Source organism: Pseudophryne corroboree, chromosome 8 (assembly GCF_028390025.1).
Source record: "Pseudophryne corroboree isolate aPseCor3 chromosome 8, aPseCor3.hap2, whole genome shotgun sequence".
Taxonomy (NCBI): domain Eukaryota; kingdom Metazoa; phylum Chordata; class Amphibia; order Anura; family Myobatrachidae; genus Pseudophryne; species Pseudophryne corroboree.
The window spans coordinates 236474255-236493729 of record NC_086451.1 but is presented as its reverse complement, the minus strand read 5'-3'; the positions used below and the strand labels follow the sequence as shown (position 1 = coordinate 236493729).

The 19475-nt window shown below is 44.0% G+C and overlaps 1 protein-coding gene across 3 annotated transcripts in view; it reads left to right on the top strand.

Annotated features, from left to right (window-relative positions):
• TEX11 (testis expressed 11) overlaps positions 1-19475 on the top strand; it is a 1490225-nt gene that overhangs the window by 992758 nt on the left and 477992 nt on the right. For all 3 annotated transcript variants that reach the window (XM_063937124.1, XM_063937125.1, XM_063937123.1), the window contains exon 18: positions 7652-7770. In XM_063937124.1, the coding sequence (XP_063793194.1) occupies positions 7652-7770 (119 nt within the window). The remainder of the gene's footprint in view (positions 1-7651; positions 7771-19475) is intronic.

Below are 19475 nucleotides of genomic sequence, written 5' to 3'. Positions count from 1 at the left end.
TACCGACCACAAGAATCTTTTATACCTGAAAGGCGCACAATGTCTTAACCCCCGTCAGGACAGATGGGCACTTTTCTTTTCCAGGTTCGACTTTAAACTCCAGTACTGTCCGGGCTCTCAGAATCGCAAGGCCGATGCCCTTTCCCGCTCTTGGGAGCAAGAAAACGAGTCAGAGTCTTCAGACAAGCATCCTATTATTAATCCGTTGGCATTCTCCACGGTAGGGATGGACTCTACGCCCCCACCAGGGAAAAGTTTTGTGAAGCCGGTGTTAAGGAAGAAGCTCATGCATTGGGCCCATGCTTCCCGTTTTGCCGGACATACAGGCATTCAGAAAACCCTTGAGTTTATCTCTAGGTCCTACTGGTGGCCAACTCTGAAGAAGGATGTCAAGGAGTTTATTGCCTCTTGCCCAAAGTGTGCCCAACACAAAGTTCCTCGCCAGTCTCCTGCGGGGCAACTGGTTCCATTATCTGTTCCCAGTCGACCGTGGACCCATTTGTCGATGGACTTTGTTACAGATCTGCCTATATGCAACAAGTTTAATACCATCTGGGTGGTAGTTGACCGGTTCACCAAGATGGCACATTTCATACCCCTCACCGGTCTTCCGTCAGCTTCCAAGTTGGCTCAAGCCTTTATCCAAGAGATCTTTCGACTTCACGGTCTCCCTGAAGAAATCATCTCCGATCGTGGAGTACAATTTGTAGCCAAATTTTGGCGAAGTTTGTGTCAAGCCCTCCAAGTCAAGTTAAAGTTTTCCACAGCTTACCATCCTCAGACCAATGGTCAAACCGAGAGGGTGAATCAGGACTTGGAGGCCTTCCTCCGCATTTACGTGTCTTCCTCCCAAGATGACTGGGTTCACCTCCTTCCCTGGGCCGAGTTTAGCCACAACAATCAATACCATTCCTCATCCTCCTCAACACCATTCTTCATCAACTATGGATATCACCCTAAGGTTCCAGAATTCCAACCGCTTCCAGCAACTTCTGTTCCAGCAGTGGATATCACCTTGCGTCAGTTTTCAAACAACTGGAAGAATGTCCGCGCAGCCCTGCTTAAAGCCTCATTTAGGTATAAGAAGTTTGCCGATAGGAAGCGTAGAGCGGTTCTGGCTCTCAAGGTGGGTGATCGAGTATGGTTGTCCATGAAGAATTTGAGGTTGAGAGTTCCCAGCATGAAATTTGCTCCTCGTTACATCAATCCTTTTAAAATTGAACAAGTCATCAATCCTGTTGCTTACAGACTCCATTTACCTTCCTTCTTAAAAATACCCAGGACATTCCATGTTTCCTTGTTGAAACCGCTGATCCTGAATCGGTTTCATTCTGCACTTCCTCCAGCTCCTAAAGTTCAGACTCAATGGGGAGTCGATTATGAGGTGGCCAAGATTCTGGACTCACGTTTCCGTTACGGTCAGTTGCAGTATCTTATTGACTGGAAGGGCTATGGTCCTGAAGAACGCTCTTGGACCAATGCGTCTGATGTCCATGCTCCTGCCTTGGTCCGGAATTTCCACTCGAAGTTTCCTCTAAAGCCTAAGAAGCGTCCTGGGGCCACTCCTAAAGGGGGGGTGCTGTCACGATCCGGGTATCTGGACGCCATTACCTGCCTTTCAGATGTCTTCTGAGGCTCGCTCAGAGTTCCAAGGTCGGATCTCATCTGTGTCCACATACTGCACATTCCTCCTGTCACGCTGAGATGCTGTCACAGCGGCGCCATGTTTGAATCCTGCATGGCGTCTCCCGTTCTCCGCGGCCTCCGCCGCCGCTCCTGTGTTATAGGTGCAGGTTGTCAGTGTGGTGTTCCATGCCTGCCGCGGCCTCCGTTGTCATCCATGAGTCTCGGAATACATTTGTCAGTCTGGCGTCTCCTGTCCTCTGTGGCCGGCGCCGCCATTACAGTTATGTTTCCACATGGTTTCCCAAGCCAGTTTTCCCTCCAAGTTCTAACATGGGCGCAGCCATGTTGGATCTAATCACATGTCTCAGTTCCTCCAATCCACTGCCTCTGGAAATCTGCATAATTGCCCAGCCAATGCCTGCATTGCTGCAGGTATAAGTATCCTGTGCCTGGGCCAGGAAATCATCATACCTTGTTCCAGTCTCTCTCCTGTGGTTGTGTTTCCAGGTTCCAGCTCCTGTCTCCAGCATCCACCAAAGAGATCCGCACCTGCCTACCATCCTGCGGTGCAGCCTGACTCTGCAGTCCTCCGTGGCTGATCCAGTTTCCAGCTTCCAGCTATTTCATCTTCTTCCAGCAGTATCCATTATCACCGGTAATCATCCTTCAATTCCTCTGTTTCCACGCTCCCTAGCATCTTACTATATTCGCTCCGTGTTTCATCACCTGGCTGGTTCCACCCAGCATTCATTCAGTGACTTTATCATCTGGCTGATTCCATTCTGCATCCACTCCGTGTCTTACCACCTGGCTGGTTCCATCCAGCAATTACAACAGCTGATTCAAGTTACCAACTTCATCTGTTCCATCTACTGGCATGTTCCTTTGATATCTTCACTACTACAGCCAGTCCTGGTAAGGTTATTCCATCTAAGGACTGTAACAGCTGTTCTTACCTACCAGTGTCCTGTGTAACCATTTCATGGTCAGAGTGCTCCAGGAATCGTATTGTTTATCATTGCCATTATTTACCTTGAATGCTGTTTGTTTACACGGAGTCTGTTAATAAACTTTTATTTTGACTTTTACCTGGTTGTCATGGTCACACCTTCGGGTTTCCTTTTAACACTTACATGTCCAGGGGTCTGATTCAACCTCCCCGGTTTAAGTTCCTCTCAGCCCCTACAACTGAGGCTTCCTCCTGTCAGCTAAAACCCTCAGTTGTGACATCCACTAGGAGTTGGAAGACCTCTGGATGACTTCTGGATGAAGAATCCACTCTCTGGCATCCATGTCCTGGCGACTGAGGAAGTCCCAGGACTTCAGGACACCCGTGACGATCACTGGTGATATGGCTGGCAGATGGTGTTCCGCTCAACAAAGGATTTTTGACACTTCCAGCATTGCCATGCTGCTTCGAGTGCCGCCTTGATGGTTTATGTATGCCACTGTGGTGGCGTTGTCTGACCGTACTTGAACAGGCCTGTTCTGTACCAGAAGCAGGACAAGAGCTCGTGCATTGATCACTGCCCTCAGCTCCAGAATATTTATCGGGAGGAGTGATTCTTCCTTGGTTCAACGACCCTGAAAAGAGTGTTGCTCCAACACCGCTCCCCATCCCCTTAAGACTGGTGTCTGTTGTCAGTAGGACCCAGTCGGGGATCCAGAAGAGAAAGCCCCTGCTCCATTGCTGGTCCTGGAGCCACCAGGTTAGCGACAAACGAACCTCCGGAGTCAAAGAGATCATTCAAGATCTGATCCGATGAGGCAGGCCGTCCCACTTGGAAAGGATTAACCGTTGTAGTGGGCAGGAATGAAATTGAGCGTACTCTACCATCTTGAAGGTAGACACTATCAGGCCAAGTACTTGCATCGCCAAGTGTATTGACACTCTGGGGCAATGAAGGAAGCATCTTACCCTGTCCTGAATCTTCAGGACTTTGTCTGGAGACAGAAACAGTCTTTGACTGTGCGTGTCCAAGAGAGGTGCACCATGTTCAGAGCTGGGACCAGCAAAGACTTCTTCCATTTGATTAGCCACCCATGGGCTTGCAGAAAGGTCACTGCCAGTTGCAGATGACTGAGGACTTCATGGCAATTTGCCAGAATCAGCAGATTGTCTACGTACGGCAGGATTCTAACTCCCTGGCAATGAAGATAGGCCGTTATCACGGCCATGACCTTGGTGAAGATCCGAAGAGCCGTAGCCAGTCCAAATGGTAGAGCCTGGAATTGATAGTGAAGGTTGCCAATAGCAAACCAAAGGAACTGCTGATGCGACATGGCAATAGGATTATGCAGGGATACCATATAGTCTCCGGGTTCCATAGCCAGTACAATGGAGCACAGCGTTTCCATATGAAACCTGGACACTCTCACAAACTTGTTCAGAATTTTGAGGTTTAGCATAGGCCAGAAGGACCCATTGGGTTTCGGGACCAGAAACAGGGTTGAGTAGTAACCTCTGCCTCTCAGGGACTGAGGTACTGGCACAACCACTTCTGTACTCAGGAGAGAACTCACAGCTGTTTGTAGAGCTTGCACTTTTAACGTAGTGCAGAACTGGCGCGGGGTACGTCTCTTGAAGGAGACAGTGTAGCCATCAGAGACAAATTCCAGTACCCATGTGTCTGAAATGGTCTTTAACTAGATCTGGATGAACTGTAGAAGTCGGCCTCCTACCCTGGGATCTCCCAGGAGGAGGCCTGCCTCATCATGCAGCAGGCTTGCCATATTTTGAAGCAGGCTGACGGGCTGGCCAGGATTGTTTTTCCTTGGGCTTGATGGTTTTGGGAGTACAAGATTGTCTTGGGTGTGCCTGACCTTTTGCTTTCCCTTGAGGCTGAAAGGAACAAAATGTGGTATCTTTTGCCTTCTGTGCAGAGGATTAGTAGTGGGGAGAAAAGCTATCTTAGCGGCTGCTATTAAGACACTATTTTATTTAGGTCTTCCCCAAACAAAATGTCCCCAGTGTAGAGGAGTACCTCCAAGTCTTTATGGAGTCCAGATCCACCTTCCATGACCTCAACCACTGAGCCAGGACAGACGTGGACGATGCCTTGGCTGCCATTACACCCGCCTCAGAGTACGCCTCCTGAATGTAATACACGGTGGTGGTATTGTGAAACAGGAATTGTCTGGCATTGTCAGATATATCCTCGGGCAGCTCTTCCACTAATGCCTGAACCCCTTTTGCAGTCCAGGAGGCAGCTATAGTGGGTCTATGAATAGCCCCTGTAAGGGAGTATATATACTTCAGGCATACCTTCACACGCTTATCTGTTGGTTCTTTCAGTAAGGTGACAGTGGTGACAGGCAGAGTGGACGACACCATGAGGCAGGTGACATGAGAATCCACCGGCGGTGGAATCTTCCATTTATTACACAACTCTGCAGGGACAGAATAGTGAGCCAAGGCCCTTTATGCAAAGGGAATTACTTCCCAGGATAAGACCAGGGTTCCCGCCTGATGTCCACGAAATGATCAAAATGTGGTAATACAGTGTTAACCACCTTCTGCTGTTTAAACTTATCAGTTTTCTTTGCCACAGCAGTGGAATCCTCATCATCAGTGATTTGTAGGATATGCTTAAGAGCAACCACTAAGGCAGGGACATCAATCTGCAAGGGAGAGTCCTCATCAGTAACACAGGATTCAGTGTTTGACAGGACCGTATGCCCTTCCCCCACTCTTTTGATGAAAACATCAGAGAGGTTTGTGGATTGTGAGGAGGAAGTATAGCGCTTAAAGGACCAAGGGACACGGGAGTGACCTGGGGCAGATTTTTGTCTCACCAATGACTGATTTTGCTGCAGCTGGTTAGACAGATTTTCCGCCCAAGGCAGATTAACCATGGGGACAGTTTGTGACTGTATTGACACAGGTGGTCCCATATGGGGGCGCTAGGCGTTCCACCAGAGTACCCAGCAGGTTGGTGAACGCAGCCCAGGTTGGCTCCTGTTAGATGCAGGAGCTGCAGACTGACTGGGAGGTGCATGACAAATAGTACACAAACCATCAACATACAACACTTCCCCCTCTGGTAAATCCTTAGAGCATGCTCTGCATGATGCAGGAGCTTCCACTGATTTACTGACATTTCTATTAGACATTATGAGAAAAATGCAACAACAGGGCTATTTAGTACGATAAAGCCAGACAAAATACAATACCTGCGAATAGAATCCGGTATTATGTGACTGTAACACAGTAGACTATACATATGTAATAAATACTGTGTAATACTATATCATTTGATATCATTTGTCCCAAACACACCTAGCCCAGGGTATACATATATATAGCGCAGTCCGTGACCGGAGGATATATCAGAAAATTTGTACAACATATTCTGTAAGGGTACACTTTTTCTCAACTAACGCTGTCTGTATCAAGACATGTAGGATACTCAAGCGAATGTAAAGTCACAGCTCTGTATACAGGCGGCTTTACATGGGAGACCTTGCCCTGCAATACCAGTGACCAGCTGCTGCTGTTATACTGTAGGATAGTGCCCAGTGTCTCTGTGAGGGAGTGAGGGAAAGTGTGAGGCAGCTCCAGGGTGGGAAATCTTGAAGGAGATGGCTCCCTGGGCCAAGGGAGGGGCTACAGGTCAATCGCCGGCTCCCCAATGCTGGACTTCCACCCCAGGTACTAGCGAGCCTTATTAAATGGGGCATTAGTACACCCGACCTGTGCTCTATTGCCCTGGTGGTCTAGTGGGGCCCATACCCAGTGACAGTGTCCACACCTGCGCCGCAACCTGTCTCCCTAGGTCGCGGACGGAACGCGATTTAATGGTGGATCCCACCTGGGGGACCATCTTACCTCCTCCCCGTAGCAGCCACGCGAACCAGGAGAGCGGTCTGCGACTCTGTGCCTAAGCTGTGACTTCTCCGCCGCATGTTCCCGGGAACCAGGCAGCGGGAGTATGCAACACTGCTTGGGAGATGATGGAGCTGCAGCGCTGAAATGTCACTATGACATACAGTGCTGACAGCCCAGCCAGAAATTATGAAATCTTCTTTCAGAAAAGCTTTTCAGGGCTGCCCAGTGCAGCCCTCCTGTTAGGTGACCTGCTGCTGCAGACACCAACTCGAAACTGAGCTCTCAGTAACTGGATGAGGCCCCAATGCATCCTGGGACAGCTAAAGCTTTAGCCTGTTGGTGCCTCTGGATCAATATCCACTCTACACCCCGATGTGTTTCCTGTGGAAACCAATGTAACCTGCTGCACCAATGACAGTTAGGAGCTGGTTGGCTGGTATTTTATCTCCGTCCACTTTATCACTCTCCAAGGCTTAGTACATAGGGGGTCATTCCGAGTTGATCGCTAGCTGAAAATGTTCGCTGCACAGCCATGATGCAAAAAAACTGCACTTCTGCGCATGCGTATGCAGCGCAATGCGCATGCGTATGTGGCGCAATGCGCACGCACGACGTACTTTCACAACGGCCGAAGTAGTTTCACACAAGGTTTAGCGAAGCTTTTCAGTCGCACTGCTGGCTGCAGGGTGATTGACATGAAGTGGGCGATTCTGGGTGTCAACTGACCGTTTTCAGGGAGTGTTGGAAAAAACGCAGGCGTGCCAGGAAAAACACAGGCGTGGCTGGGCGAACGCAGGCGTGTTTGTGATGTCAAAACAGGAACTGAACAGTCTGAAGAGATCGCAAGCTCTGAGTAGGTCTGAAGCTACTCTGAAACTTTTTTTTTTTGTAGCCGCTCTGCCTTCCTTTCGTTCGCTCTTCTGCTAAGCTAAAATACACTCCCAGAGGGCGGCTTAGCGCGTGCACGGCTGCTAAAAACTTCTAGCAAGCGATCAACTCGGAATGACCCCCATAGACCCTAAAATGTTTTATGCAGTTTAAGTTCTTCTTTAAGAGTAGTGCTGCATGTAGATGACCAATTGTAACTGAGGTGAAACGTGTGTTTTTCTACCTCTGCATTTAGCAAGATCAGGTACAGTAGCTTTGAGAGAACAATTCATAAGAACACATCACTGTACTACTTACTGTTTATTTCAGCTACAAATGCTGTCTCAGCTTTTGGGAAGTTGGTCGCTCAGGCAGATTCCATAGGATTAGCGGAGGAAAACTGTTCATCTACTGACTTGCTCAGCCTGGCAGCACACATAGCTATGGAGGTAAGGCAACATACCTGGCGCGCTAATAGCTATAGATAGTGGTGCTCATTAACAGCGGTGGCTGCAGCACTGATCATATAGTACAGGGGCTAACCACTTAGCACATATAAACATGTACTAATGTATGTAGTATATGTGCTGGCTGGTTCCCCCAGCAATCGGAAGCACTGTGTGCATCAGGCGCTACGAAGGCACCCGGAAGTTCTGGAACTCAACATAAGGCATCACACTCCTTCTAAGTCCGCCCCCGGACTCATGTGAAACTTGCCAATGGGAGTCTGGGGGCGGGCTTAGAAGGAGTGTGATGCCTCATGCTGAGTCCAGAGTGCTGCTTGTCGCCTGATACAAACAACACTTCCGATCCCCAGGGGAACCAGCCACCAAATATGTTACATATATCATAATATATATGCTTATATGTGCTAATTGCCCCCCCCCCCCCCACACCCCGTATATGGTTGACGATGAAAGGGCTACAGCTGCCGCTGCTCACTTAGGGAGAGGGTGCAGGCCACTTTGGGCGGTGGGGCCAAACTGTCTCTTTATTAGGCCCCACCCATAACACAGGGAAACCGCCTATTATTCCAGAGCTGCAGCGGACAAAAATTGTGAGTCCCCCGCAGCTTCCAGGGGGAAAGGCAAGTACGTTTTGATGCCTTTCATTAGCTTTGCAATATATGTCTCAGAAGCTGATTGCTCATCATAGTCTATGTAGGTGTGAGCAGATATCAGTATACAGTATTGTAATCGGCATCTATGCAGCATCTCGTGGATAATTTCATTAATCCCATAGAGTTTACTGTATCATGGTCCCTTCATCTGGCTATTAGCGTGCCTAGAATGGTACCCCGCAACTAGGATCTCTGCTGCAACATCCGCCTGAGTGTATTTTAGATGCACCAAGCAGGCACCCTGCAGTCTATGCAGCTCTTTGGAGCGTCCTAAACACACTACGAGCAGTGCTGCACTAACCGACACCTGTGGCCTCGCCACCTTCATGACGTCACACAACAGGGGCATGGCCAGCACAAGGTGCAGTGCAGCCCTGTTACTACACTGGGTGTAAGTTTTGTATTTCCGTACTGCACATGCACATAACAATGCATACATATATGTACATATATGCAGAGGCATTTTAGTAGAGGGGGGCTTTTGCTAATGGTGCCATCTTTACAGAGCTGTATTTGGAAAGATGGTGTATACACATAAGAGAGCAGACACAATACCAGAGTCTTTACTATATCTTGTGCCTGCACCATCACTGATGTGTCTGTTCTGGTTGAAGGGCCCACCTTGACCCATGGACCTGTGTGCAACCACTATAGATACACCACTGTGCATATAGGAACTGATTCAGTATCGGTAGCATATTCTGCTAAATAGCACAATCTATAAATCTCTGATAAACTAGAGACAAACATAAGGAGCGCTGGTTTAAAATTCAATTCATAAATTTAATATCAATTTAAACACACATAGTATAGTAAAAACTCAATTGAGTATCTATATAAGCTGACGCTTCAATAAGCTCATAAAAGTGCACATAACTGTATTTAAAAGTTCAAAGATAGATTCCAATCATGATCTACAGCAACAGAAATCAGCTGGTAATTGTCGGTCAAAGCTTAATTAGCAATCCAGGGTTCCTTTTATCTGCCTTTCAGTTGTAATTATGTCCTCCAAGTGCGCAGATGATTAGAGAGCATAGAATGGTTTTATGATAATTCAGATTAGAGCTCTATAGCAGTTCAATTATCCGTTTAGTATAATCACACAGACAATGCAGAAGATGGAATTACCAGACCAGGCTGTCACGGAAATTTCTCCACCAAATTGCTAGTATTTTTCAAGCTGACACTGCATGGATACTTAACGGTGTTGGACCTAGCGGTCAGGATGTCCCGGGAGGGCTTGCCGGATATGGCGGTCACGGCGTTCGGTCCTCACAACTGGTAGACGCACTGAAAGGTTTGCACACGGAGGAAACGAGTGGCAGGGAACCAGGCTGACTGTAGCATACACGGTGCACAATGGAGCGTCCTCTACGCGTTTCTCCGCTCTAGTGGTAAGCGGTTTCCTCAGGAGGTTAATACAGGTGTCCATAGCAGGTATGCTTATAAAGTCCATTCAGCCAATAAGAAAGTCTCATTCGTTTGGACTACACCTGTATTTAATTGATGCACCAGCTTAATTCATTCAGAGGAAATAAACCTATCTATCTTTATAGGGAAAACTCTATCAATCAATAAAACATGCTTAAGGGAGATTACATGTATCTAAATTCTTTGTTGACACATCAATAATTGCATACAGGTATATAAATTATAGTATTCTACATAACAACATCTCCTTATTTCATTATTATTTAATTTATGGCATCACAGAGAACATAAGTATCATTTAAACAGAAAGTGCCTATAGCACTCCTAATATTACTAAGAGCTTTGGTTTAAGCATAAGTCTCAATAGCTCATCAGGTAAGTTCTAGGACTCCAGCTCCCAAGGTCACAGGATCGAGCCACAGCGAGACCCACAACAAAATCAGATCACAACCCCAATTTATATAGTTATTTACTTTAGCTTTTTTAAGTAGACAATATTTCAACATTGCCAGACCTAGACTAATAAAGTTTTTTTATATATAAAAAAAAATTTTTTTTATAAAATATATATATATAACCAGACACCCACAAGAAAAAAGTAATAGTGTTCTATAGATACATAGTCATACAATATTGGGCCATAGACTAATTTGTCATATGTTGTTCATTTCAATGTTTTCGTTCAAACCCATTGGAACAAGGGTATTGAGCGAACAGATCCAATACGCCTCTCGCTTGCAGAGGCGATTGAACCTATCGCCACCTCTTGGGGTCTCTTCTATGTGCTCAATGCCCTTAATAGAGATAACCTTAATGTCCCCCTCATGTGATTGAACCACATGTCTGGGCACACTGTGCGTGAGTGACTTCTTGTTAATTAGTCTTCTATGTTCTAAGAACCGTGTGTTGAGTGACCGGGTAGTACGACCTACATACTGCAGGCCACATATGCAAGTTATTACATATATAACATATGTGGTCTGACAGGTAATAGATCCGATAATACTAAATTTATAATTCCCAGTGTCTTTCGGGGCTGAAAAGTCATGGCTCTCTGAATCAATGAATCTACAGGTGATACATCTGGGTTTAAAACATTTCTTACATTGTCCTCTCTGTGCCTGAGATATATGAGGCTTCTTAGTGCAGTAAGTAGAAATGGGTTTGAAATAACTGGGTGAAAGATGGTTTTGTAGGTTATTAGCTCTTTTGAAAACTATTCTAGGTTTATCATTCAAACACCCTGATAGCACCTTGTCCATCTTTAACACAGAGAAGTTTTTTGTCAGGATATCTCTAATCTTATTTGATGAATTATTAAATCTTGAAATAAAGAGTGGTTCATTATTTTCTGATATATAACTGATCTTCTTTTTTTCAGATTTATCTAGTAGAGTCTCCTGCCTACATTGTTTTGATACCTCCTCATAAGCCAAATCTAGGAGAAATTTCGGATAGCCTTGATCCAAAAGAGATTGTGTCAGTTCCCTACTTTGGATAATAAAATCATTCTCATTGGAACAGTTTCTTTTAATCCTCAGATACTGGCTTTTGGGGATATTATTGACCCAAGGTTTATAGTGGCAGCTTGTGTATCCCAAGAAAGTGTTACAGTCAACCTTTTTTCTAAATGTTTTAGTTTGAATAGGTTGATTAATTGCCCCAGCGTGTAGTGCGATATCCAGGAACGTCATATCCGTCTTATGAACTGTGCTTGTGAAAAAAAGACCAAAAGTGTTTGAATTAAGAAAATCAATAAAATGTGAAACAGATGTTGTGTCCCCTTTCCAAATAATAAACAAATCATCTATGTACCTACCATAGAGCACCAGGTTCGCTCCGAAGGGGCCCCCCCATATGTACTGATTTTCAAGGTTCCCCATATATAAGTTGGCAAAGCTCGGAGCGAACCTGGTGCCCATGGCGGTACCATGAATCTGCAGGAAAAATTCATCATTAAACAAAAAATAATTGTGTTTAAGAATATACCAGATAGAATCCAAAATAAAGTGACAGTGCTCACGTGACAGTGTGGAATCCTGAGATAAATACTTCTCTATAACTTTAAGACCCAGATCATGCGGTATGTTGGTGTAGAGTGATTCTACATCACAGGTAACTAGCAAGAAATCTTCTTGCCATTTCAGCTCCCTGATTAGGTGTAAAAAGTGGGTGGTATCTTTTATATAAGACCTTAAACTTTTGACATGTGGCTGTAAAAAGAAATCAACATATGCAGATAAATTAGAAGTGAGTGACCCTACACCCGAAATAATAGGACGTCCAGGAGGTGAAAGAAGTGATTTATGAATTTTAGGGAGGTGATAATAAGTGGGAGTGATAGGATGTGCATTAAATAAAAAATGATATTCCTCCCTGGATATCACACCACACGCCAGGGCATCAGCCAATATTTGTTTTAGATCACACAGGAACCTAATGGTAGGGTCTCCTGGTAATTTCTTATAGAATTTCACATTAGTCAGCTGGCGATATGCTCAAACCATTGGATGTAAGGTCAGATTTTCGTGACCGTGATTATCAATTGAACCAAAGAGTAGAAGAATTTGAGAAACAAACCATTTCAAATAAGAATAAAAAATTAGACAGAGATCGTACAGACTATTCAACCAATACAGTACGTACTTATAATAGGGGAGGAAGGGGTCAATTTAATAGGTTTAGATCCCCTAACAATATAAACAATGATCGTGCCTTTTCAAAGAAAATTAATATGCAGAGTCCTAGACAAATATCAAGTGAAGGCATGAGAAGGACCCCTATTAGAACTGACTCACAGATTTCTGATCCAAGGTCTAGACAACTAGAGTCTAATGACAGGTCATCTATGAGATCAGAACATCAAAACAGAGGGGCGAGATCAAAAAAACCCCATTATAATCCGAGCTATTCAAACTATACTCCATCAAATACAGGCCCTATAGAAAGTACTGAGTCCACCCATTTTTTAGAGAAGGAACTCTACCCAATTTGGAAAAATCGCAATCGCTACAGTGCGTTGAACCACAATTCTCCCAAAAGAGGCAGAGAACAAAATATAGAGGAACTAGAGGAGGAAGAAAGCAATCCCACCAAAAATATAAAACAAAAGTAAGAAATAAAGGTCTATATAATTTATCTTCTAAAATACTCACAGAAAGTGAGAAAGCTGTTATAGCTAAAGGTTTAAAGTTTGCTCCAAATAAAGGTCCGGAATTTTTTGATTTATATATTGAGTTGAATAGATATACTCGTGACTTGTGTAGACAAAGATATTTTCAGAATAAGGCCATTAAAAATAGAGGCCTGATGGAGTCTCCCATAATACTAGATAGAGACGATCAATCTGCCCTAAATATTCTGATAGAATTACAAGAGGAGGGAGACCCATCACAAACAATGCAAATCTATGATGTATCCAGAGCAAAAATAAACAGACCCTTTAAGAAAAAGAGTGAATTCTACCCTACTCAATACAAAAGTGGTTTTATAGAGACCTTCTATACCACTACTTTACAAGACTTTAAAGAGCTATGTATGCCCTCGAGAAGACTGTCTAAGGGGAATAATGTATTCAAGAGGGACAACCTTCATCCTAATGAAAGAAGGGCCATTAGCAATTTGAAAAAAGATAAGTCTATTATTATAAAAAAAATGCGGACAAGGGAGGAGGGACAGTGGTACAAGATGTGGTTGATTATATACAGGAAGCAGATCGCCAGCTGACTAATGTGAAATTCTATAAGAAATTACCAGGAGACCCTACCATTAGGTTCCTGTGTGATCTAAAACAAATATTGGCTGATGCCCTGGCGTGTGGTGTGATATCCAGGGAGGAATATCATTTTTTATTTAATGCACATCCTATCACTCCCACTTATTATCACCTCCCTAAAATTCATAAATCACTTCTTTCACCTCCTGGACGTCCTATTATTTCGGGTGTAGGGTCACTCACTTCTAGTTTATCTGCATATGTTGATTTCTTTTTACAGCCACATGTCAAAAGTTTAAGGTCTTATATAAAAGATACCACCCACTTTTTACACCTAATCAGGGAGCTGAAATGGCAAGAAGATTTCTTGCTAGTTACCTGTGATGTAGAATCACTCTACACCAACATACCGCATGATCTGGGTCTTAAAGTTATAGAGAAGTATTTATCTCAGGATTCCACACTGTCACGTGAGCACTGTCACTTTATTTTGGATTCTATCTGGTATATTCTTAAACACAATTATTTTTTGTTTAATGATGAATTTTTCCTGCAGATTCATGGTACCGCCATGGGCACCAGGTTCGCTCCGAGCTTTGCCAACTTATATATGGGGAACCTTGAAAATCAGTACATATGGGAGGGCCCCTTCGGAGCAAACCTGGTGCTCTATGGTAGGTACATAGATGATTTGTTTATTATTTGGAAAGGGGACACAACATCTGTTTCACATTTTATTGATTTTCTTAATTCAAACACTTTTGGTCTTTTTTTCACAAGCACAGTTCATAAGACGGATATGACGTTCCTGGATATCGCACTACACGCTGGGGCAATTAATCAACCTATTCAAACTAAAACATTTAGAAAAAAGGTTGACTGTAACACTTTCTTGGGATACACAAGCTGCCACTATAAACCTTGGGTCAATAATATCCCCAAAAGCCAGTATCTGAGGATTAAAAGAAACTGTTCCAATGAGAATGATTTTATTATCCAAAGTAGGGAACTGACACAATCTCTTTTGGATCAAGGCTATCCGAAATTTCTCCTAGATTTGGCTTATGAGGAGGTATCAAAACAATGTAGGCAGGAGACTCTACTAGATAAATCTGAAAAAAAAGAAGATCAGTTATATATCAGAAAATAATGAACCACTCTTTATTTCAAGATTTAATAATTCATCAAATAAGATTAGAGATATCCTGACAAAAAAACTTCTCTGTGTTAAAGATGGACAAGGTGCTATCAGGGTGTTTGAATGATAAACCTAGAATAGTTTTCAAAAGAGCTAATAACCTACAAAACCATCTTTCACCCAGTTATTTCAAACCCATTTCTACTTACTGCACTAAGAAGCCTCATATATCTCAGGCACAGAGAGGACAATGTAAGAAATGTTTTAAACCCAGATGTATCACCTGTAGATTCATTGATTCAGAGAGCCATGACTTTTCAGCCCCGAAAGACACTGGGAATTATAAATTTAGTATTATCGGATCTATTACCTGTCAGACCACATATGTTATATATGTAATAACTTGCATATGTGGCCTGCAGTATGTAGGTCGTACTACCCGGTCACTCAACACACGGTTCTTAGAACATAGAAGACTAATTAACAAGAAGTCACTCACGCACAGTGTGCCCAGACATGTGGTTCAATCACATGAGGGGGACATTAAGGTTATCTCTATTAAGGGCATTGAGCACATAGAAGAGACCCCAAGAGGTGGCGATAGGTTCAATCGCCTCTGCAAGCGAGAGGCGTATTGGATCTGTTCGCTCAATACCCTTGTTCCAATGGGTTTGAACGAAAACATTGAAATGAACAACATATGACAAATTAGTCTATGGCCCAATATTGTATGACTATGTATCTATAGAACACTATTACTTTTTTCTTGTGGGTGTCTGGTTATATATATATATTTTATAAAAAAAAAAAATTTTTTTTATATATAAAAAAACTTTATTAGTCTAGGTCTGGCAATGTTGAAATATTGTCTACTTAAAAAAGCTAAAGTAAATAACTATATAAATTGGGGTTGTGATCTGATTTTGTTGTGGGTCTCGCTGTGGCTCGATCCTGTGACCTTGGGAGCTGGAGTCCTAGAACTTACCTGATGAGCTATTGAGACTTATGCTTAAACCAAAGCTCTTAGTAATATTAGGAGTGCTATAGGCACTTTCTGTTTAAATGATACTTATGTTCTCTGTGATGCCATAAATTAAATAATAATGAAATAAGGAAATGTTGTTATGTAGAATACTATAATTTATATACCTGTATGCAATTATTGATGTGTCAACAAAGAATTTAGATACATGTAATCTCCCTTAAGCATGTTTTATCGATTGATAGAGTTTTCCCTATAAAGATAGATAGGTTTATTTCCTCTGAATGAATTAAGCTGGTGCATCAATTAAATACAGGTGTAGTCCAAACGAATGAGACTTTCTTATTGGCTGAATGGACTTTATAAGCATACCTGCTATGGACACCTGTATTAACCTCCTGAGGAAACCGCTTACCACTAGAGCGGAGAAACGTGTAGAGGACGCTCCATTGTGCACCGTGTATGCTACAGTCAGCCTGGTTCCCTGCCACTCGTTTCCTCCGTGTGCAAACCTTTCAGTGCGTCTACCAGTTGTGAGGACCGAACGCCGTGACCGCCATATCCGGCAAGCCCTCCCGGGACATCCTGACCGCTGGGTCCAACACCGTTAAGTATCCATGCAGTGTCAGCTTGAAAAATACTAGCAATTTGGTGGAGAAATTTCCGTGACAGCCTGGTCTGGTAATTCCATCTTCTGCATTGTCTGTGTGATTATACTAAACGGATAATTGAACTGCTATAGAGCTCTAATCTGAATTATCATAAAACCATTCTATGCTCTCTAATCATCTGCGCACTTGGAGGACATAATTACAACTGAAAGGCAGATAAAAGGAACCCTGGATTGCTAATTAAGCTTTGACCGACAATTACCAGCTGATTTCTGTTGCTGTAGATCATGATTGGAATCTATCTTTGAACTTTTAAATACAGTTATGTGCACTTTTATGAGCTTATTGAAGCGTCAGCTTATATAGATACTCAATTGAGTTTTTACTATACTATGTGTGTTTAAATTGATATTAAATTTATGAATTGAATTTTAAACCAGCGCTCCTTATGTTTGTCTCTAGTTTATCAGAAATTTATATATTTATCTTATCTTGACATCCAGTTGTCCCATAGGAGCTGCTATTGGAAGCTATTTATTATATGTATTGACAAAAGATAAAACCTTTTTTCCGTGTGTTTACAGGTAGATATATTTGCTTTTGTGCGCCCGATCAAATATTCATAAACACTCAAGTAACGTTGAGTGTATATTGAAAATTATATTTGTAAAATAGCACAATCTGTTACTGCTTGCGTTCGCATGCTGGGGGCCACCCAGCACAGGGCAAGACCGACCTGCATGCGAAGTCCAGCCCAGCAATGTGATTGCAATTTAATGCGATCGCATCGCAGGATGAGATATTAAGGAAGACCTGGCTGCATATGCAGGTGCACCGCGGGCATATTTTGCCTCTATTGTCCAGACCACAAGTGGCCATCCGCGTTTTATGAAATAACGTAGGAAGGTGAATGAGGGCCATAGATTTTTTTGCATATCTTTATGTGATGTATGATGGAAGGAAATGATGTAGCCTGATACCCCTTTCAGACCACATTTCATGGGTCACACCCGGAAGCTGTACACGATCAAATGATCTTCAAGCGCCGCCGGTCCATACATTGTGAACGGGAATTGGGTCGCATCAACCCGGCAACCTTGTTCGCGCTGCACTGCGGCCCGGGTTGAAGCCGTATTCAACCCTGGTCGCTAAACTAAGCAACAGAGCAGTGGCACAAACACACAACACTTATTTCTGTTTAAAATAAGATTTTACTTACCGATAAATCTATTTCTCGTAGTCCGTAGTGGATGCTGGGGACTCCGTCAGGACCATGGGGATATAGCGGCTCCGCAGGAGACAGGGCACAATAATAAAAGCTTTAGGATCAGGTGGTGTGCACTGGCTCCTCCCCCTATGACCCTCCTCCAAGCCTCAGTTAGGATACTGTGCCCGGACGAGCGTGCATAATAAGGAAGGATATTGAATCCCGGGTAAGACTCATACCAGCCACACCAATCACACCGTACAACCTGTGATCTGAACCCAGTTAACAGTATGATAACAACGAAGGAGCCTCTGAAAAGATGGCTCACAACAAGAATAACCCGATTTTTGTAACAATAACTATGTACAAGTATTGCAGACAATCCGCACTTGGGATGGGCGCCCAGCATCCACTACGGACTACGAGAAATAGATTTATCGGTAAGTAAAATCTTATTTTCTCGGACGTCCTAGTGGATGCTGGGGACTCCGTCAGGACCATGGGGATTATACCAAAGCTCCCAAACGGGCGGGAGAGTGCGGATGACCCTGCAGCACCGAATGAGAGAACTCCATGTCCTCCTCAGCCAGGGTATCAAATTTGTAGAATTTAGCAAACGTGTTTGCCCCTGACCAAGTAACTGCTCGGCAAAGTTGTAAAGCCGAGACCCCTCGGGCAGTCGCCCAAGATGAGCCCCCTTCCTTTTGGAATGGGCTTTTACCGATTTTGGCTGTGGCAGGCCTGCCACAGAATGTGTAAACTGAATTGTATTACAAATCCAGCGAGCAATCGTCTGCTTAGAAGCAGGAGCACCCATCTTGTTGGGTGCATACAGGCTAAACAGCGAGTCAGATTTTCTGACTCCAGCCTTCCTGGAAACATATTTTTCAGGGCCCTGACAACGTCAAGTAACTTGGAGTCCTCCAAGTCCCTAGTACCCGCAGGTACCACAATAGGTTGGTTCATGTGAAAAACAGAAAACACCTTAAGGAGAAATTGAGGACGAGTCCTCAATTCTGCCCTGTCAGAATGAAAAATTAAGTAAGGGCTTTATATATATGATAAAGCCGCCAATTCTGACACACGCCTGGCTGAAGCCAGGGCTAATAGCATCGTCACCTTCCATGTGAGATATTTTAAGTCCACAGTGGTGAGTGGTTCAAACCAATGTGACTTTAGGAAACTCAAAACAACATTGAGATCCCAAGGTGCCACTGGGGCACAAAAGGAGGCTGTATATGCAGTACCCCTTTTACAAACATCTGAACGTCAGGCACTAAAGCCAGTTCTTTCTGGAAGAAATTCGACAGGGCCGAAATTTGAACCTTAATGGACCCTAATTTTAGGCCCATAGACAGTCCTGTTTTCAGGAAATGTAGGAAACGACCCAGTTGGAATTCCTCTGTAGGGGCCTTCTTGGCCTCACACCACGCAACATATCTTCGCCAAATGCGGTGAAAATGTTTTGCGGTTACATCCTTCCTGTCTTCGACCAGGGTAGGGATGACTTCATCTGGAATGCCCTTTCAGGATCCGGCGTTCAACCGCCATGCCGTCAAACGCGGCCGCGGTAAGTCTTGGAACAGACAAGGCCCCTGCTGGAGCAGGTCCTTTCTTAAAGGTAGAGGCCACGGGTCTTCCGTGAACATCTCTTGAAGTTTCGGGTACCAAGTCCTTCTTGGCCAATCCGGAACCACGAGTATCATTCTTACTCATCTCCCTCTTATGATTCTCAGTACTTTTTGTATGAGAGGCATAGGAGGGAACACATACTCTGACTGGTACATCCACAGTGTTACCAGAGCGTCCACCGCTATTGCCTGAGGGTCCCTTGACCTGGCGCAATATCTAGTTTTTTGTTCAGGCGGGACGCCATCATGTCCACCTTTGGTTTTTCACAACGGTTTACAATCATGTGGAAGACTTCCCGATGAAGTCCCCACTCTCCCG